General features: G+C 43.5%; 1 protein-coding gene across 6 annotated transcripts in view; it reads right to left on the bottom strand.

Annotated features, from left to right (window-relative positions):
• Positions 1 to 22,541, bottom strand: part of Kiaa0895 (KIAA0895 ortholog) — a 55,251-nt gene that overhangs the window by 19,564 nt on the left and 13,146 nt on the right. For 3 of the 6 annotated variants that reach the window (XR_005974743.1, XR_005974744.1, XM_041657280.1), the window contains exons 1-2: positions 20,093 to 20,327; positions 7,499 to 8,193 (exon numbers count right to left, since the gene is read on the bottom strand). Coding sequence is in view for 2 of the 6 variants with exons in the window: in XM_041657280.1 (XP_041513214.1) it covers positions 7,499 to 8,193; positions 20,093 to 20,117 (720 nt within the window). In the remaining 4 variants the exon portion in view is untranslated. Of the gene's footprint in view, positions 1 to 7,498; positions 8,194 to 20,092; positions 20,328 to 22,541 lie in introns of those variants that run through there. The other 3 variants (XR_005974745.1, XR_005974746.1, XM_041657281.1) reach the window with 3 other exon arrangements.

Here is a 22,541-nt window from a genome sequence, read left to right as displayed (position 1 = left end):
AAAAGTACAAATTAGCAATAATTAAAACCAGATCAACAAGGACATTTTACATACTCCAGTGAAGAGTGTGGGAGCTGGGCTTTAAACACCGCAGAAGAGAGTGAGTGTCCCCTCTGTATTGGAGAGGCAGACCTAAAAGAAGTTTAAATTTTTTGGTTGTAATTTATGCTTATGCTTTTCAAATGTTTTTCTTTCCATATTTAATTTTTCCTTTATTATTCCTCCAAGGGTCTTCTTTAAAGCATGCACTTACGATGTGGTCATCGGCTTACTACACAGGTGTCCCTTCTATTGATACCCTTGTCAAAGAAGAAGTACAAATAGTGGTGTGTGTTCAAGAGGGCACACAACAGAACACCATTTCCTCCACCCCATCTTGACTTGTCCGACACCACCATAGCAGCAATACTATATAGGGTTACACGGATGTTTCCAAAAACCTTGTTTAAATATTTCACACCAACAATTGGGACTGCAGATACATCTTGCCTGGTAAGCATGGAGTCTCAGGTCTGATGCAGTACTGCATTAAGTAAAAACAGACAGACAGACAGGGGTCTGTAATCCCAGCACTGGGGAGGTCAGAACTTCACAGGCATTCTCTGTTAGAGAGTTTGAAGCCAACCTGAGCTACAGAAGACCATGTCTTTAAAAAGAAAAAGTCCATCGTATGTGGCTTATATGGACACAGTATTTAATATCTACTAGATGCTCAAAAAATAATTTTGCTTCTTCCTGTCATCAGTAATTCTGAATGTTAGAATCTCTGCCCCCAGAATCGAAAGGTAAAGAACATGACTGAACAGAAGAAGAGGGCCAGGTTTTCCTGTTTTTCTTCCTCTCTCGGAGACAGTTTTCTGTAGCTAAGACTGGCCTCAAACTCCTAACCCTTCTGTCTTTGTCTCCAAAGTTGGGATTACAGATGTATGTATCACAATGGGCTCTATTTTCCTGTGTGTCCACATTCTCAATACAGATGTGGGATGCAGGGCATCAGTACAAGTCAATGTACCAGTCAACAAGTCTCAGAGGCCGCTCAACTTTATAATTAGAAATCAATCTATCACATTTTCCAGACAACATTTACATTTTCTTCTTTTTTAAGTTTTTTTAAAAAATATTTTTAATGTGTTTTGCCTCCATGTATCGGTGCATCACGTGTGTTTGTGCCTGCAAAGGCCAGAAGAAGGCATCAGACCCCTGGAACTGGAGTTTTAGATGGTAACTATGTGGATGCTGGGAGCTGAAGAGGATACAGTGCTCTTAACCATTGAGCCATCTCTCCAAGGCCTAGATTCTTTTAAAAGTAAGCAAATTTCTTACTGATGGCAGGCAGACAGAAATTCTAAAATATGAAAAATGAAGAGAAAACTACTTCATATCCACTAGGCTGACTATAGGAAAAAACAAAACCAGAACAAGAACACAAAAAAAGCTGATGAACATGTAGAGAAACCAGAACCTCTAGTCACTACTGAGTGATAGCAGCCAGTGGTAATCATTTTGAAGTTCATTGTAAGGTTAAAACTAGCACAAGAGGGCTGGAGAGATGGCTCAGTGGTTAAGAGCATTGCCTGCTTTTCCAAAGGTCCTGAGTTCAATTCCCGGCAACCACATGGTGGCTCACAACCATCTGTAACAAGGTCTGCTGTCCTCTTCTGGTCTGCAAACACACACAGATTGAATATTGTATACATAATAAATAAATATTTAAAAAAAACTAGCACAAGACATCTAAGTAATTTATCTACAAAATGAAAATCTTTTTCTCTATAAAATGTCCGCCATTGTGTTTGAGGGGATGACAAACTTCCTAAAAATTTCCGTGTCTGCTAACTGATCTGCTTTTGGTTTACTTGCTGGTTTTGTCTTCAGTTCAGTAACTGCGAAGTCTGACCATCAGTCACAGGCACTTCCACAGTTGTGAGCTAACAAAGCAATTTCTCCTCTCAAGTGCAGTCCCCGTCAGAGAAAGCCTTGCACGCTGGAGGCACGGGCACACAGCCATGTGAGCCCGCTAGAGGGCAGTTAGGTTTGCCTTTCCCAGATTCGCCTCTGCTGGTAACACGGAGATGCCAAGTCCTTGCCCTACTTACCTTACAGAATTGCTGTACGGATACAATGGAGACGGGAAGTGAGCATGCTTTGTGATCTGCTTCCAAAACCACTGGACAGTGTTGAATTTGTCAGAACTTCTAGTCTTTAATTTTAGAATTCGGGGTAAACATTTTACCCTCTAACTTTTTTTGGTTTTGGTTTTGGTTTTTTGAGACAGGGTTTCTCTGTGTAAAAGCCCTGACTGTCCTGGAACTAGCTCTTGTAGACCAGGCTGGCCTCAAACTCACAGAGATCGGCCTGCCTCTGCCTCCCGAGTGCTGGGATTAAAGGTGTGCGCCACCACTGCTCAGCTAAAAATTTCTTTAATTAAAAAAAATTCTGGCTGTATTAGGTAATGAACCTGGGGCCTCATGCACTCTAGGCAAGAGCTCCAGCACTGAACTACAGCCATAGGCTGTCTTAGTGAGCTATGACTGCCAACTTGACACAGCCTAGAGCCATCTGAGAGAGAAACTGCCTAGACTAGATTATCCTGTGACAAGTCTGGGGAAATGTCATTATTGTTAACTGATGTGGGAGGGCCTAGCCCAGGTGGCACCATTTCCTGGGTAGGTAGACCTGGGATATATAAAAAAAGCTAGGGAAGTATGACCCTGCCTATAAGTGAGCCATCAAGCAGACTTTTCCCATGATTTCTGCTGCATTCCCTTAGCTATGGCGAGTCCCTTGGTTAGAGTAATGCTTCATGGAATAGCAAGCAGGCCTGCCTTCCAACTCCAGCCCTGTGTGTGCATGCATATAGATCCTTGGGAGCTATCCACCATGATTTTGGTTTGTTGACTTCGGAACGCACACATTCCTCCTGTTTGCAGACCAACAAGCTGCAGAGATCTGTGGTTATAAGTGGAGCTTTTTACATGAGCTTGGAGATCACACTCAGGTGTTCATGCTTTAGTGCCAAGCACTTTACTAACTGAGCATCTCCCCTGCCACCAAGTCTTTTTCTTTACATCAATGCTGTCTAAACCATTTCCCAGAAGTCATCTACATAATTTCATATTGAAAGATTTCATGCTCAAGTGAGTTTAGACAACGTTAGATGACATAAAGTCACAATACTCTTAAGTCACTATTGTGACAGCTGTGCCAGGGCGCCTCGGCAATGAATAGAACGTGTGCGAAGCAATGCACAAACTCTCTCCTCTCTCTAAACTCAGAACGAAAAGCAACATTTCAAACCTACATGAGTTTTCCAATGGTGGTCACTTCTTCTTGGCAACAAATTTGACAAATAAATACTTATAATTGCTTAATCAGATCATCACAGCCAAATTTGAGGGGATGTAATAATAAACTTACATAGCATTGCCCACAGTAGTGGCCACACCACAAGGTCTTCAATGTAAGCAGTAACTATTGTGTAAAGTACTGCATAACATACTCAGGAAAGACAACATAAGAGCACTTTAAAAAATCTCTACGCTGTAACCAATATACAAACAGTATGTAGGCTGAAGTTGACCCATGGGTCACTAAAATTGGGCCTTCTCTAAAATTATACCCACCAGGAAAAAGAAATATTAATTTGTCTAGCTGTTATTCATTCAAACTTAAGCCAACTCCTGTGTCAATCACTATTACTTTCATATTTCAGAATCTAAGTTCATCTCCTGCTATTAGGCTGGCAGAGATGACATCTAAACACACATGATGATACTCTGAATGTGTTACAAAGAAAGTATTGTGAAATCATGGGAAAATGCAAGTAGATGTGGGACATTAGAGGAAACAAGCTATTACAGGCAGAGGGGATGGTTACTGTTAAAACACACAGGGATCAAAGACGGTGAATCCTGGTTTGGGGAAGCTCAGTGCAGGGAACTGCGCTGAACCCAGTGATGGCTGGAATATGTAACCTACCCTGTTAGTAAGGAGGTGCTATCTAGGAGAAAAGGCAAACGGAAGCTTGACAGTTATAGCGGTGGATAAATGCAATGGCAGGTACTTGTACAAGATGCTCTGAGGGATAGCACTAACTGGTGAAAGGCTTTGCAGTTTGGACTTAGGGGCCGAGAGAGTGCCTGACGGCCGACATGGTAGAAGAAAACTGACTCCCACAAATTGTTCTCTGGCTCCACACATGCACCATGGCATCTGAGTACTCCAACAAAAACAGTATTTTTTTTAAAGCTTTTTGGTTTCAATATAAAATTTTAGGAAGCCTGAAATGTTGCTGGGAGGGAAAGTGACATGACCAGATCTGAACCTTAGGAAGACCTGACAGCAACGTGGGAAGCAGGGAGGAGACTAGGACAAAGACAACACTTCTGCCAATAATCAAGTTTGCCATAACATAAACTGCATTATAATAAAAAGAAACATCCCAAATACTTATAAACCATTCTACCTATCCACATATGTAGAGCCCAGGGAACGAACAGACCCTAGACATTGAGTCCTGTCCAGTACATGCCAAAGTCAGACATAGGAGGGGAATGGCACTAGCCTGTTCCTCTTCTATGTTCTGTGTGGTCAGGGCTGGAGGTGGACTGGGTGCATACAAAGGTGAGAGGACATGAGAATGCGATGGCTACTAGGGTATTTGTAAACAGCATAACAGTGCAAACCATTCCCTCACACCTCCCACGGAACAAGCAGCTTCCTAGTAAAGCCTGTGGAGCGCATGCGCTGCCACTCCCAAAGGTCAATGTGCAAAGCCTTCAGTGCCGCATCAACTCTGGTGTGAAAGAGAATCCTTTGGTTATGAGGTTAAGAAATGACCCCACTTCTCCTCTATGTAGTATATAAAATTTCCAAGGGACATAGTAATCTCCAAATAACCTATTAGAAAGCCTTATTATGTTGAGGTATGTGTAAAAGATTTGTGATCTTCTAAATAGAAAAATGTGTCATCTGGAGAGAGGTGTAATTGAAAAACTTGGTTTCTTTTCTCTTCTATTTTTTAAGACAGGGTTTCTTGGTCTCTCTACATAGTCCTGGCTGTCCTGGAACTCACTACGAAGACCAGGCTGTCATGGAATTCACTGTGTAAACCAGGCTGGCCTTGAACTACATACTCCTGGATGTCCTGGATCTCACATAGTTCTGCCTGCCTCTGCCTCTGAGATTAAAAGCCTGAACCACCACACCCACCCCTAGGTTTCTGGAAAGTTTAAATATATCCAAGAGCAGGAAGACTGAGGCTACGCCAGTTTCTAGCCTATCTAGACAGGGCTCACCAAACTCTGTCCTGGCTCATAGTCCAGCCTGCTGCCCAAACTGGACACCGTGGTGGCTTAGTCCCGGAACTCCTTGACCACTGGCAGGGAGACCAGTGGGAATGGTCAGAGTCTGCATGCCACCTTGTCCCACTCTGGTAGGCTGATTGCTCTCCAGTTCATGACCGTAGTGTCTCCAACAGCAGAGAGACTGCCTCCGATGCGCCCAGAGTAGGAGGCTCACGACACTGCTGCTGAGTCCTGGGGGCCTCTTCGTTTTCAGGGCCGGGCAGGGGAGATGTGTGACTTCGTATTATAACTCAGATCCTGAAGAGGGTTTTAATCATCATTTTCTACATTCTGTGATTTTTCTTTCAACTTGATTAAAGTGCCTTAAAAAGTAAAACTGGAATAGATTCCATTTCCCTGCTTATGGTATTTAAGGTACACGCCAGCTAGGATTACTGGTGCTATTTGAAACCTGGGGCAATTCAAATACATTTAATTACTGCAGATGAAAGTGGGTTAACATGACAGTAGAGCCTCAGGGCAGCCAGTGTCAACTGCCTTCCAAAGAAATGATAGAGAATTCATTTTGATGTGAAATGGTACTTTCCTGCTCAATGCACAGGGATGCTGTATACTGAGCTTCATATTAAAGAATAGTGGTACATAAATCTCAGTTGGCATTTTCAGCACTGAGGGAAAATAAATAAATAATATTTTTACAATTATAAAATTTAAATTTATGGCCGGGTAGTGGTGGTGCACGCCTTTAATCCCAGCACTCAGGAGGCAGAGGGAGGCGGATCTCTGTGAGTTTGAGGCCAGCCTGGTCTATAAGAGTTAGTTCCAGGACAGAGTCCAAAGCTACAGAGAAACCCTGTCTCAAAAAAAAAAAAAAATCAAAGTTGATTTAGTAACATTCTTGACAAAAAACAGGGGGTATAGGAGTCACTGTCAACTAAAAAGAACAGCAAAGTAGGCTTGGGATGTAGCTCAGTTGGTAGAGGATGAAGTCTAGAGTTTGATCCCCAGCACCACAAAAAGTAAGCAGACAGGTTGGGTGGTGGCCCAGGCCTTTTATCCCAGCACTTGGTCACCATCTTTTCTGTTTGTCTGCTTTTGTGTTGTGAGAAACAGAGGCAGGAGGATCTCTGTGAGTTCAAGGCCAGCCTGGTCACAGAGTGAGTTCCTGGACAGGCTCCAAAGATACACAGAGAAACCCTGTCTTGAACCACGCCCCCCAAAAGGTAAGCAGACCTTTTGAGAGAAGATCAAGGTCACCTCCCTACGTGGGGGGACTCTAGGCCAGGCTGGGCCACCTGAAATCCTGTCTGAACCACAAACAGAAGGGTGAGTGCTCACTGAGAAATACAAAGGCAAGAGTAAGAGAGTTCTTTTACCAAGGAAAATACATAGCATATTTGAAATCATTTTAATAATTTGAGAACACTTTATAAGCTATGTGTGATAACACATTCCTGTAATCCCAGGAGTTAGATTCTATTTATTTTTAGTAACATTGTACGTGAGGGTGGCACATACATGCACGAGAAGTCAGGACAGTCTGCAGAAGTCAGTTCTCTCCCTCCTAACCTTGTGGATCTTCGAAATCGATTGACCTGAGGTTGTAAGACTTGGTGGTAGGCACCAATACCTGCTGAGCCTTCTCACCAACCCAATCCCAGCACTTGAGAGGTGGAAGCAGGAATATCTGGAGTTCAAGACTAACTTCAGCCCTCGGTTAACCTCGGTTACTGGATCCTGTCTCTGATACGTTTGTGAAGGGATGGTGGTGTTAGAACAATTGCTTAGCATGTACAAGACCCTGGGTTTGATCTCCTGTACTCCAAGGAGAAAAAACTGACTATAAAACAAACAGTAAAGTCTACCTAACCTTCATCTGTAGGCTAGCTAATGAATCACAAGTTCACAACTTCCAAATCAAAGCACAGAATCAGAAGTGGTTCCCAAGTATAGTGTCTTTTAGTCAGAGAACACAGTGTAGTCTTTGTATATTTTGATTGGTGCAACACAGTTCTCATGGACCAAAAACACGAGCAAAAACACTCACCTGCAGATTGCTTATCACATAGTTACCCATCCTTGGTGGTGGTTGATCACAGAGGATAGTAAGGTGTCTCTTTTTGCTTATAAAATGGTAGGTAACTGCTTTCGCTACATAACCATGATACACTACTACAGAAGTGGCATTTTACCTGCTTAAGAAATCGGTCAGAGGCGTTGCTGTGTTTGGCTAACACACCAGGCAGAGCGGGGTTGGCATATTCAAACTGAGGGTTGTAAGTATAGTCTGACTTGAAGAACCGTAGCTTTTCTTTCTCCAGGTTGGTGGGCTTTATGGCAGTAAGGATACAGAGCTTCTTCCCAGAAAGCTCGTCTCCCTTCTCAAAGCTTCTACACAACTGAGGCTGCTGCTTGGGCTTTGGGACGGGGGTGACACTGCGGCGGCTCACCTTGCTTTTCGGTTTAGGTGGCAGTGCTAGGCCGCTCCCTGTAACAGAGATACCACGGGTAAACTTTACAGGACTTGGTACTGGATTAGGGACAAAAACAGCAGACTGCCTGTCCAGGCAGTACCAAGTACCACTGCTGATTACAGACACCAGGGCTGTCATCCTGTGAGAATCTTTGCTATGAGAGGAACTAGGAGATTTGCTGGGCTTTCTACATCTTTTGGAGAAGGTAGAGGAAAACTGCTTTTGTGAATGGTGCTTTCTCTCCTCCTTGCTTTGTAGTAGAACATTGTAACTACTGGTTCCAGTTGTAAAAGTGTCCTTGAGCACTCCAGAGGACAAACTTGAAAAGCTTCTTTTGCTGTCAATGATCAATGCCTCTTCTGCATTTAGAACAGACTTCTTAGCAAGTTCATGTTCAGGCCAGTGAAGCTTTTCTGTGATACAAACAAAACCAAAACAGAAACAATAGAGATGCCAGGTGAAGCAAACTACTTATTAGATGGGAAGTATCCTGAAGGGTCTGCGTATAACTTGCAAGCATCTTTAGGAATGCTATTCTAAATATTAAAAGGTCATATTATGATCCATAAATTATATATCAAATTGTTCAGCTTCAAGCTATGCATGTGGTCAAAGTCTAAAAGCACATGCAATAATGCATAAGAATATTCTAAATACCTCACTACTGTGAACTTCACAAGGATAGATTTTATAATATCAAAGCACAATCCAAGACACTCCCAAGGTAAATACAATCTTGACATCTGGAACTAAATACAAAGATAGCCACCAGTAAAAGCAAACTGCAGGCTGTGGCACCTCCCACCTGTAATCTCAGAATTCAGGAGACTGAAGCAGAAGGACTATCTGGGGTCTGAGGCCAGCCTGGACTAACTAGTGAGTTCCAGCCCAGAGTTAGAGAGGAAAACCTTATTTATCTTAAAAACAAACAATAGCTGGGAATGTTGGCACATGCATTTAATCCTAGCACTTGGCAGGCCAAGGCAGGCGGACCTCTGAGCTCAAGATCAGTTGCTGGAGTTCCATGACACAGAGACAAACAACTCAAACCAAATAAACACCCACTTCCAAAAAGCAAAACTCCCAAAATACAAACACAGCAGTGTCATGAATAATCTTTCTGTGTGCTGCGAAGATGTGTCCCTTGGATTGGTTTAATAAAGAGCTGAACGGCCAATAGCTAGGCAGGATTTGGGGGCAGAGAAGACGCTGAGAGGGAGAAGAGCAGATGGGTGAGCCAGACGCGGCCTAATGGGAAAGGACATAATGGAGATGAGGGAACGAGCGCTTGGGAGAACACAGATTAAAAAATATGGGCTGCCGGGCGGTGGTGGCGCACGCCTTTAATCCCAGCACTTGGGAGGCAGAGACAGAAGGATCTCTGTGAGTTCCAGGCCAGCCTGGTCTACAAGAACTAGTTCCAGGACAGGAACCAAAGCTTCAGAGAAACCCTGTCTCGAAAAAAACAAACAAACAAAGAGCTAGTTAGAAAGAAGCCTAAGCTAAGGCTGAGCTTTCATAATTAATAATAAGTCTCTGTCATTTTTAGTGAGCTGGTGGCCCAAAAAGAAAAGTCCATCTATACAACAATACGTTTCTACCTGGAAAAAAAATTGTTTAAGATTCGAGAGATAATCAGCTAGGTGCAGTGGCACAGACCTTTAATCTCAGTGCTTGGGAAGCCGAAGCAGTGGATACGTATGAGTTTGAGACAGCCTGGTCTACAGTGCATTTCAGGTCAGCTAGGGCTCCACAGTGACACCTGTTTTAAAGGGAAAAATCAACTGATGATATGTGTTTAACTATGTTTTAGTAAGATCAGTCACCATTTATAACTGAGAGCTGGGGATGTAGCTTGGTGACAGAATGTTTGCTATTTCTCCAGCACAAAAAACCACCGCAACAATATTAATTTTGGGGGGAAGTGGTGGTAGCACATGCCTGTAATTCCTGAATTTAAAAGGTAGAAGCAAGAGGATCATAATTTCAAGGTTATCCTTAGATGCATACTTTCGAGCCAGCCTGGGCTACATGAGATGCTGTTGCCAAAAAAGAAAAAAAAAGATCATTATTACAAAAGTCCAGTATTTTGAATGGCAAATTGAAGACTTTGTCTTTAAGTCTTCCAAATGCTTTAAACAGCTAAGAGCCATCTAGGCTACTGCCCGTGCACTAGTTTCAAGCTGTTAGCTGGGCAAGGTGGCTCACATGTGGATTCCAGCATTTCAGAAATACAAGTTGAAGACCAAGAGTCTAAGATCAATCTACACAGAGAGCTCTAATATAACCTGGGTACATGAGACCCTATCTCAAAAAGTTATTTATGTCATTTATATCATCTTTCTATTCCACAAATGGATGGCATAGTGGGCACATATATCTAACAAACATCTACATAAATGCATATTGAAATTGTTCCTGTACACAGCCTGCTTTCCCCACTAGTGCTAGGGACTGAGGCAATGGTCTCCATACTCTAGGTAAGCGCTCTACCACTTGTCTCTCACCTGACTTCTGACTCTGAAGACAGGGTATCCCTATGAAGCCTTTTAATAACAGCACAGCCCATGGTTAAAAGAGGCATTATGGGCTGGGCCGTGGTGGCGCACGCCTTTAATCCCAGGACTTGGGCAAAAGGCAGGTGGATCTCTGTGAGTCTGAGGCCAGCCTGGTCTACAGAGTGAGTTCTAGGCCAAGACTACACAGAGAAAGCCTGTCTGGAAAAACTAACAAAAAAGAGGTGTTATGGCTATCTCGGGGGGGGTGGGGCTCCTGTAATGTTAGGGGCAGAGACATGGGGGGGCTCCTGTAATGTTAGGGCAGAGACATGGGGGGGCTCCTTTAATGTTAGGGGCAGAGACATGGGGGGTGCTCCTGTAATGTTAGGGCAGAGACATGGGGGGGGGCTCCTGTAATGTTAGGGCAGAGACATGGGGGGGCTCCTGTAATGTTAGGGCAGAGACATGGGGGGAGCTCCTGTAATGTTAGGGGCAGAGACATGGGGGGGGGCTCCTGTAATGTTAGGGGCAGAGACATGGGGGGGGGCTCCTGTAATGTTAGGGCAGAGACATGGGGGGGCTCCTGTAATGTTAGGGCACAGACATGGGGGGGAGCTCCTGTAATGTTAGGGCAGAGACAAGGAATGGTGGCAAACGTCCCTCACAGGACAGTTACCAACACAATGAAATATCCCAAACCAACATCATGTCAAAGTAGAACAATGTCTCACTTGGTAGCCCAGGGTGGCCTAGAACTCACTATGCATCCTAGACTGACCTCAAACTCACAGTGATCCTCTTACTTGGCTTCCCAAGTTCTGTGATTATAAACGTGTGTCACCAAGGCTGGTGAAATGTCAGTTTTTACAGTGTAGAAGTTCATGGGTTACAGTGAAGAAACAATGCTAGGTCAAAGATAGACAATAGACATTCCGGGCATGTAAGATATCTAAAAACCCTTTAACTAAAAGTTCTTGTCTATAATCCCAGTACTCACTGGGGAGGTAAAGGCAAGAGGATCTGGTCATTTTGGTCAGTCTGCGTCATGTGAGACCCCGACTCAAACAAACAACAAAAACAAAATAAAATTTCTTAGACAATGTAAAAGTTTAATTTTAGTGTCTAAAGGATAATGTAAAAGTATGGATTTGTAAGAGCCAAATGTAACTATATGCAAATGTTTAGAGGTGGAGGGGCTGAAAGGATGGATGCCTCAGTGGTTAGGAGCACTGGCTGGTCTTCCAGAGGACCTGAACTTGATTCCCAACACCCACATGGAAGCTCACAACTGTCTGTAACTCCAGTCTCAGGGGATCCAATGCCTTCTTCTGTTCTCCTAGGGCACCAGGCATGCACATGGTACACAGACATACATGCAAACAAAAGGCTCATAGACATAAATTAGATGTAGCAGGTTTTATGGGGTCATACTGTAGACTGGACAAAGGAGTAATTTAAGGTGTTAAAGATTCAATCAGCCAAAAGTAAAAGGACAAATATCATTTCCATCACAGACTGGTTGGTAACAGTTTCCCAGGGTAATCAAATTGGGCTGGCAAGGCAGATGAGCTACAGAGCACCAGGACATAGGACAATGTGGATGAGCTACAGAGCACCAGGACACAGGACAAGACGGATGAGCTACAGAGCACTAGGACACAGGACAAGGTGGATGAGCTACAGAGCACCAGGACACAGGCAGTGCTCCAAACGCCTAGGAACAATGTCACTTTCCCTAAAAGGACACAGGTCAGGAGATAAGAGGTCACAATGGAAGGCAATGAGATGGACACAAAAGGAAAAGAGAGGACAGAGAACATGGGAATTGGAAGACTCGGGGAGCAGGGTAGGATCAAGAGCACCCTGGAACGGAAAGGGAGGTAACCAAGTTCTTTTTCCCATCTGATCCTCATGGATCAAAGTAAGTTAAGCCATAGTAAAGCCAATTAATAAAAATTACTCTGTAGAATTCCCAGAGTGTTGTGCTGATTTCTATTATTTTATTTTTTGAGACAGGGTCTCACTCTGTGGAAGCCAGACTGGCCTGGAACTCATTTGCAGGCCAGGCCAGCATTCTCAGTTCCCCAGTGCTGAGATTACATTCAGAAATTTTAAAGTACTCTTAAGACCCAGGTTATCTCATTAATTTATTTTACTTAGCATAAAGTACTACAGACCTCCAAATCAACATTTTTTTTTCCAGTTTCAAAAGGCTGGGCATGGTGGCACACACCTTTAATCCAAGCAGAAGCAGGTAGATCTCTATAAATTGAAGACCAGCTTAGTCTATATAGTGAGTTCCAGGCCAGCCAGGACCACACAATGAATTACTATACTCCAGAGTAATTTTTAAAAAATCCCTGAGCCTGAAGATGTAGCCTACTTTACCTAGCAAGGATGAAGCTCTGGATTCAGTGCCCCAGCACCATGTAACAATGTTGCAGCACACTTGGGAAGGAGATATTAGTTCAAGGTTATCTTAAACTACACAGTATTTGAGACAAGCTTGGATTACAAAAAAAAAAAAAAATTAAAAAAAACTAAAGCTCTCACCTCTCCCTTGAGGAGTCCACACCCACACTTGGAGAGGTCTTACTTCCCCTGATTCTGCTTTGAGAAGTCATACCAATGCTTTCTTAGGTGTGTTTTTGCTTCCTTCTGAGTTCCTCTCTTACCCTTGTGTTTAGCCCTATATGAAAATGTCTTTATTTATCCCCACTGCTTTCAGGATTGCCTGGGAGGAGCAGGAGGGAGAAGCTGGAAGTGCATATAATCAAGTGCATGTGATTGTTAACGTGTGTGGAACTGCAAAGAATAAAGATGTTCTATGAAAAACAACAATCCTGCTTGAAAATACAAAACTGCAGAAATTTTTATGGAGGAGTAGGAAGTAACAGAGGGATGCCTGACAGAACTCCTCTCCCCAGGCATCCTGGCATTTCAGTTCACTTGGTAATGATCTACTGGAGGCCTCCTTCCATCTGTTCTAGAGTCTTCCAGAACGTATGGTGAGGCCAGTCCTGCCAAATGCTGGATAGCTCACAGCATCCAGCCAAGTGGGCCACATAGCAGTCCTGCAGGAAACTCATTTAAGATGTGTACAGTTTATTCCCCAGTCACACTAACCCTAGTTCAGCTGTATTAAACAGTACAGAGCCTACGTTGTTAGTGGCTCACACATCTAATCCTAGTACTTGGGAGGCTGAGGCAGAAGTATTGTCATAGTCAGAAGTGAGCCAGAGCTACAGAGCAAGAATCTGGGTTTCAAAGAACAAACAAAAATTATAAGGAACATCAAGATGTGCCATGGGTAAAGGCATTTGCCATCAACCCTGTCAACTTGAGTTGGATTCCTGGAACCCACATGGTCAAGAGACAGAACAGTTCCCAAAGCTGTCCCCTACCTCCAGAGCACTTCAGCCAATCACAGATCTTTCATTAAAAACCTGGACTGACTGCAGAGCTAGCCAGGAACCTATGGCTGAGGAGGTCGGATGCCCTTGGGAAGAACCTACTACTGTTATTTTGCTAAATAGCCATAGCATCTTACTGCCTAATAAACCTTGTCCTTATCCCGTAGGTCAGGACAGCTCTTGGCCTCATTGCAGGAGACACTGTCTAACAGAGAATTACATATACATGACTGTGGAATGGTCAGCCCAACACAACATCTGTATCAGCCCCTACTTCCAGAACTCAGGGAACACAGCAGAAAAGAAGGTGAAAGGGTTGTAAGAGACAGAAAATAGGGTGGATTGCTGTGAAGTAGGGTCTTCTGGACACAGGAGGGCTGCTGCACCCATATAACTCCGAGCAGCTCTGGCTGCCTACATAAGACCTATATAAGATCAAGCCAGCAATGGCTGCTGGAGGAGGGAGAGAATTTTTCATTAGTGGTCACTGGTAAATTGCTCATATTCCTGTAAGTGTCCCTCCACAGGCCAACAAAGCATGAAGTGGAGAGGACGCCCTGGAAGGAGGACAGCATGGGTGTGAGAGAGGGGTGAGAGGATGGGGAGGGTCGAGTACAACACCAGTACAATATATACACATCCCATTACTACAACCAGGCTAGACTTGTTGGCCATTTTAAAATATCAACAGTATTACTGCATTAGAATCACTTCTCAGCATTTGCACTCCGGTAGATATACTGAATTTCCCCAAACGACGGAAGCTTCCGATGTATCTAGAACACGAGAAAAAGACACTTGGACTCCTGGCTTCATCCCCAGCTCTTTCAAAGGCTCTCTGTAATATCAGCCTAATCATTAAACTCATCAGGGGCTCTTGTTCCTTATCTAATAGTATGGGGGAGAAGGGCCACTGCTCAATAAACAAGTGTTCCCCTATTGGGAATGGTTAGGTTTCAGCAGAATTTTACAAGGTCCTTGCTGGAAGACAGACCAAGGAAAGCAACACCGGGTGGAAAAACACTGAGTAAACAAAATGGCCTTTTTGTTTTTGTTTTTGGCCTACAAAATGGCACTTTTTGTTTTTCTGTTCTGGGTCTATCTTCCTGTTTTTTGGCTCAGCATTTTGTTGTTTTGTTTTTAACGTGTCTTTCTGTCTGTCTGAGCGAATATATGCCCCTTGTGTACAGGTGCCCTCAGACGCCAGAAGAGAGACAGTCGCCTCTCTTGGAGCTTGAGTGACTGGTGTGGTGGGCACAGAGGTACTGAACGCTGGTCCCCTAAAAGCAAAAAGTACTCTTAACTGATGAGCTGTCTCTCCACTCCCCACCCCTTTTCTTTGTGCAAGATCTCACCGTGTCACTCTGGCTAGCCTGGAACTCTTTATGTAGAACAGGCTGGCCTAGAACTCAGAGATCTGCTTCTGAATACAGTTCTGGGTTTTGAACCTAGGGTCCTAAATATGCTACATAGCGGTCCTGCCACTTAGTTATACTCCCAGCCAAATGAATATTTCATAGGATTCATTAATACTTATAAAACCTGTCAACTTGGATTAATGTTGAAATAGGAAGCGCAGTTGCAAAAAGGAGTGTAAAACAGAACAAAACAAAACTTCATAATGTCCAAAGATAAACGCTCTAATGTTATTGAGTATTTCATCACTTAAGCTCAAATGACGTCTATCAACAATATTAACTTCTCAGAATACTGGAGTAGTCTGCATGGAAATTAAACTGAGGTTACAAGTGACAACGCTGGGGAACATCAGAGAAAGCTGGATAAAGGAAGCCGGATCAAGGGAGTGCATGGTTACATTTATATTTAGTTCAGAAGCAGCAAAAGTAGTTTAGGCTTCTGTGGCTTATGCTTGTAATCCTAGCACTTAGGGGGTGCTAAGAAAGGAGGCCAGCCCAGGTTACACAGTGAGTTCCAATCTGGGCTAGAATGAGAACCTATCTAAAAGCAACACTCTCTCTGCCCCGCACAAAGAAAGAATAGAAACCAAGGTCCAAGCAAACAATTCTCTCCTCTTTCTTTCTTCTCAGTATCTCCCTCCCTAGGCTACCTTTCCTAAGCAGGAGGAAGCAGGAAGTGAACAAACCCGCTGTCAGCAGTTCTGCACTACAGGAGAGTTCACGGTGTTGCTGGACAAGGTTATCAATACAACAACCATGAGGCTGCAACGGTGACAGTCGCTTCATGGAGGTGACTTCAGGGTGCTAGGAGAGTCTGGTATGCAGTGAAATGCCCTTACAAAGTGCTCTTCGAAATGAAGAATAAGAAGCTACTAACCAAACATCCCGAGAGAAGAGGTGTCTAGGGATAAAATGACGAGTTGAGAGACTGACAACATGACAGGAGTGGGGAGATTAAGGGGGATGCGGGAGATGAGGAAGTAGGGGAAGGATCTGACTTGGACTGCATAGCTGTGGGCAGTTTTCTCCTAGAGCTGGGGAGAAATTTGTCTCTGTTGCTAAGTTACGGTCACTGCTCTCTTTTACTACCACCACCGCCATCAGGGCTTCTGTAGGGCTTTGCAGACTTCTCACTGTGAACAACAGAAAGTCAGTCTCATTAAAAGATGCTTATTAGGGTTGGTGAGATGGCTCAGTGGGTAAAGGTGCTTGTCACATCTGACAACCTCAATTCCATCTACAACTTACAACGTAGGAGAGAACCAAATCTTGACAATCATGCTCACCTCCACATGTACGCTGCTGCACGCTCATCCCCACAAGTCATCTTCATATATATGCTGCTGCACGCTTATCTCCCCAACCCCTTACACATGCACATGCACGCGTGTGCGCGTGCGCACACACACACACACATAGTGTAAAGAGAAAAAAAATAACTGCTTAAGGATTGTTATTAATAAGGTAACACTAAAGCAGTCTCAACCAGAACTATGAAGTAGACGTTTTAAGTATGTTAAGTATGGTGGTTCTTAACTGTAACCCTAGCACTTGGGAGACAGAAGCAGGAGACACTCAAATTTAAGGCCGTCATGGGTTATATAGTAAGACTGTCTCTAAAAACTGAAAGAAAACCAGGCATTGTGGAGAATCCCTTTAAACCCAGCACTCTGGAGTCTACAGTAGGTGGGTCTCTTGATTGAGGCTAGTTGGTCTACTAGAAAGTTCCAGGACAGTCAGGGCTGCAAACTGACAGCCTGTCTCCAAACAGAAACTGAGAGCAAAAAAAGAGGGGGTGCTGAAATGCCGTTCCACATACTGGGGTTGCAGGTGTGAGTCACCATGCCAGGACACTGTCGGTTTTGTTTAGTCTTCTGAGACAGCGTCTCACATATCCCAGGCTGGCCTCAAACTAACTGTGTAGCTAAGGATAACCATGAACCCCTGATTTTCCAAATCCTGAGGTTTCAGGTGCCTCCCACCATTTGGCTGGTTGTCGGAGTCTTAATGGAAAAGAATATTATCGCAGAAAGGTATAAGCCAATGAAACAGCTGGTGTGGTTCCTCACGAGATCCTGGAGACAGGATCCCTCTGTGAGTCCTGTGCCAGTCATAGCTACAAAGTGAAGCAGTGTGCCTAAAAGGAAACAGAAGAAGAACAAAAGGTTATAAGAGGTGAGCTAGGTATGGTGTTGCTGACCATAATTGCAGTACTCAGGAGACAAGGCCAGAAGCCACTCTGGGCTATGCAGAAAATAGGAGAGAAAGAGAAAGGAGCAAGGGAGAGAGGGGAAGGAGAGGGGAGTGGGAAAAGGTAAGGAAACGTTTCTGCCTTGATGACATTTTTCCGTAGCTTCCATGGGGCCTTGGGTCATCTTACCCTCCAGTCAGCAGTGTCACTGGGATGTCTTGTTTATAGCACATCGTGACTAGGTCAAAAGTGGGCATCGTATAAAATGACCTCACAAAAAAACTGCACTTCAGTTTTGAAACGAAAAATTCCACTTTATATTTATAGCTTTTTTTTTCTGTTTGAACTTCTGATCCTCCTACCTCCTGAGTGCCAGGGTCATAAGTGTGTACTACCATGGTGCTTGGCAGTAGAACCAGGCCTTCTTGTATGCTATGCAAGCACTCTCTCAGCTGAGCCATATCCCCAGCTCCCAGCTCCTTTATGTTTATTTTAGGATAGGCTCTCAATAAATTTCCCAGTAAGACCTTGAACTCGCCATCTTTCTGCCTCATCTTCCCAAGTAGCTGGGATTACAGGCCTATGCCACCAGGCTACTGCGAAGCTTAAAAAAAAAAAAGGAATGCATTTTCATCAATACTCTTATCACAATCAAGTTGTTCTACTAGTGGGAAGAATGATCACCTGAGACATGCAGAGTAAGGGAAGGTCAGGGTAGTCCAGGGTGTGTTTTACGGTTTGGTTGTCCCATTCATTGATTGATTGACATTTCAGTAAAAAAAGCTAGACTACAGTAGAGTCTGTCTAAAATAATGATGATGATGATAATGAAACCCCTCTGTAACAGAAGTGAATGTTTAAAAATTCTAGAGACTAAAGTCTTCTAATGGATAGTGTTTCTCTACCAAATTATCTACATCAGTGTATGCAAGACCAACTTGGAGCAGTGCTTGTACTCCACTGAATTATGGGGAAAGAACTGACCCAACAAAAGTGGGTCTTCTGTTTAAAAATCAATCCATCCGCAAGCTGACTCTACATACTCAGGCAATCTTCTCTGTATTGCAGACTATCAAAATATCTACTTTCTAACATTATCCTTAAATCATACACTATGTTAATCATATACTATACTAATATTTTAATCATATTCTCACTATAATGACTTTAGATTTGGGAGAAATTATTTTAATCAGTGCAATTTCTAAACCCAGTGACCCATGTGGATGACAGAATCTATTTTCCTCAAGGCAATGTTTTTAACTAGATGACAGGGAGAGGCATATTTTGCCGCCCACAGGGCATTTTTAGTTGTCACAATTCTCTGTGTGAGAAAACAGTCACTCACAATAAAGAATTAACTTCTCCAGTATTAGAGGCTGAAGTTGAGAAGTCTTGCTCTCTATCATAAAAAGGACTGGTATTTTAAATTAATGTTTTTAGTATATAAAACTATGTACTTCTGTCTGTGTGTCTTGCTGTAAACCTAGTTCACGGCAGGAAAGCAGGCTATCAGACCTACTATGACACCCTCATGCACTCAGTCACTGAAACTTGCTTACATTGTCCCCTTCTGCCAGATTGCTGTTTTCAAGCAGCTTTGGACATTGTGTTGTTTTGGTTTTTTTGTTTGTTTTTGGAGACAGGGTATCACTGGCTGGCCTGGAACTTGTTATTATAGGCGGGGCTGACTTCAAACTTGTGGAAACTGGCCTGCGTCTATCTCTGATGCCCTATTCTAAGATGAAAGAGTAATATCTACATCAAATCACAATTTCAAAAGCCTACTGCCAATTTAAGTGGCCTCTAAGATCTTGGCTTTTATAACTGTAAGTTTCCTGTCAACCTAACAACAGGGTAAACTGTAGGTTATTAGGACTGCACAAAATCACTTCTGCACATAGCATAGAAAATTAAGATTAGATATATTTTCAATGAAAAAATAACTTAGTTTTTCCATTTTAAAAACACTGCTGCAACATACATACCTGAGTTTCAAAGCACCATTATGAAACCTATTACTTTGCATGCTAACTTAAAAAAAAAAAACAGCCAGTGATGTCCATAATCTCAGCCCTTGGGAGACTGGAGCAGGATTATAAATTCAAAGCCAGTCTAGGTAACATAGACAGTCCCTGCCTCAAATCATCTAACTCAGAAAATTGGCCTACTGGGTACTCCAATACCCTGAAGCTAAAAGTTCTAGACTTATTTTTGACTCTAGTTTGGGAAATAGTTATTTTCCTTAACTTTCGTGTTTTTGTACCTATCCTGAAGAAATGTTTTCATGCAGAATCAAACTCATGGGAAATGGCCCAGGAACTGTATAATATTATTATAGATTTAAATATTGCTAATATGCAAAGTAACTTAAAAGTGAAAGACAAGTCAACTTTCCAGCCTTGAATCTAAACACCCATTCTTGTTAATAACATCAATTCAAGCTGTTTAAGAATAAAAGCATACAAAGCATACACAACGTAAACTGAAATGTGGAGATGTTTCCTTAGCTGACTTTTTTTTTTAACATTCTAGAAAATATAACACCTCACTACACACCTAAATGCTCCGAAATAGGCTGTACTCTAGACTACACTCTTAGATTGCACAGCTCGTGCCTGTGGCTAGTTAACTGACAACAGGAAAGGGACAGTGTTCCCTTCATTCTGCAGGCATCGGGGTGCGGCGCTGCGTACATGCGCGACTGCTGCGTCCTGGTTCTCCGAGTCCAGACCCCAAAGGTCTCCACCCGCTGCAGCCGCACCACCCTGGAGGGCCCTGTCTGCACTCACCCGTCACGCGAATAGACTCCAGCATCGTCCCACCGCGGCCAAGGCCGAGGCAGGAGGGCCGCTGCGGGGAAGACTCCCGGGAGGTAGCTTGGGACCAGCCGGGGCAGGAACGACAGCGCAAGGCGGAGGAGGACGTCGGATACAGCTGCTGGAAGGTGCACTGATGGTTCCACCTGGCCTCAGCGCTGAGAACCCGCCACCATGACGTCGCTGCTCCCCCGTTGCTAGGAAACGCTTCTGCCTTCTGTGCACACCCGGCGCCACCAAACGTGCTCGCCGCTGGAGGCGCTCCTGTGACTGAGATCCTGCTCGCGGGGAGAGAGGCGAACTACAACTCCCAGTGTGCACAGCGCGGACCAGCTCCGGAGGGGCTGGTCCACCACCACAGTTTAGGTGTCTAGGCGGAGGCACACTTGGTTTTGAATTTGACAGTTAGGGAAAGTCTGTAAGACTCAAGGGGCCTTAATTTTCTGATAGCCGCGTGAAATAGGAATGGTGTGATGATTCTCAGTTTTAGCTGAACATGGCAAATGTAGTTCCCTGACCCTTCAGCTAATTTACATGATATGAAACAAGTCGATTTTAGATTGAACCAATTTTTTAAAAAGTGGATGGCCAGGTGTGGTGGCACACGCCTACTGTAATCCCAACATAAAGAATAAACAAACAAACAATATTTTTTAATTGAAAAAAGAGGTGACAGAGAGATGGCTCAGCAGTTAAGAGCACTTGCTGCTTTTGCAGAGGATCTGGGTTTGTTTCCCAGCACCCACATGGCAGATCACAACTACCTGTAACTCCAGTTCCAGGGGATCTATCCCCCCACTCCGATTGTTTTCCCCAGGTACCTGTGCTCACACAGTCCACAAACACTCATGACACATATACACACAATTTTTTAAAAAATAAATTGAAAAAGGAAGCATACTGGGGATGTAGCTCAGCTGGGGGAGGGCTTGCCTGGCATTCACAAGCCCTGCCTTTGGTTCCTGGTGTGCACAAACCTGGCCTGAGAACTAAGCTGTGATTAGGGAAGTGGGGGCAGGAGGATCAAGATGTGTTCCTCTGTGAGCTTGAGGCCAGCCTGGGTTACAAAGATTTGATTTGTGTACCCAATTTATTTATCTATACATTGGGGTTGCATAAAGGGATTTTCAGAGGAAAAGGTTAATAAGGAATAATTAAATCATAAATTTATTTTAAACCAATTATTTCTATACATAGAATTTCACCATTTTTAAAATATGAAAGCAAATTTTCACACTGATATGGATGTGCTGGTTCATTTTTACATAAAGAATTAATCTCAGCTGAATATTTAAGAATGTAGGACAGAGCATCTTCAATACTGCTTTCTCTTTGTGTGTGTGTGTGTGTGTGTGTGTGTGTGTGTGTGTGTGTGTAAGCCCTTGTGTGCAATGGCATGTGTGGAGGTCAGAAGACAGCTTGCAGGAATCATTTCTCTCCTTCCACTAAATAGGTTCTGATACTCAAGCTTAGATAGTCAGGCTTGGTGGTAGACCCTTTACCTGCTGAGCATCTCACCAGCCTTCATCTTCCACATTTTTTAGAGGTGATTTTTTTTATAATTATCAAGAAGAGAGCACCATTTTACATAAGCACATAGTACAAAATTACATATGTATGTTTAAGGATATTTCAGAATGTCATAAATTCTGTCCTAATCCCAAAACTAAATTCATTTCAATTAAAAAATAAAATAAGCCAGGTGGTGGTGGTGCACACCTTTAATCCCAACACTTGGGAGGAAGACGCAGGTGGATCTCTGAGTTTGAGGCCAGCCTGATCTACAGAGTGAGTTCCAGGACAGGCTCCAAAGCTACAGAGAAACCCTGTCTCACAAAAATCAAAAACAAAACAAAAACACCTCAGCAACTCAAAAAGCCAATTTTTTTCCTTCAGGGATTGTGGTAGTGGTGACACAAGGCTTCATGTAGCCCAGGTTGACCGAGCACTCACTACACAGTTGAGGGTAACTTTGAACCCCTGACCCTCCTCTTTGTTCAGGCACTCAAGTGCTGGGATTATAAGAGTGTACCAGTGTACCACTACACATGGCTAAAACAACACTATTCTTAACACTTTTAAAAGGTCCTTAATGTGGACTTTAAAAAATTATTTTGTGTGTCTGAATGTTTTTCTTCAAGTGTGTGCTACATGCATGCCAAGTGCCCACAGAGGCTAGAAGAGGGCATCAAATTCCCTGAAACTGGCTTTATGGATGGTTCTGAGCCACCACATGGGTTCTGGGAACTAAACCCAGGTCCTCTGCAAGAGCAGCAAACGCTCTTTACTACTGGGCCATCTCTCCAGCCCTTCAAACATTCTAACACAATACAATCCACACATATACTAGGTACTTACATGCTGAGGGGTGATGGTGGAAAAATATTAAAATCCTTTGCTTCCATTATTACATCATTACATT

The sequence above is a fragment of the Microtus oregoni genome, unplaced genomic scaffold (genome assembly GCF_018167655.1).
Source record: "Microtus oregoni isolate MIOR12 unplaced genomic scaffold, Mior012 000008F_ref0000371, whole genome shotgun sequence".
NCBI classification, from domain to species: Eukaryota; Metazoa; Chordata; class Mammalia; order Rodentia; family Cricetidae; genus Microtus; species Microtus oregoni.
Note: the sequence above shows the minus strand (reverse complement) of the source record. Positions and strands in the feature narration are given on the sequence as shown.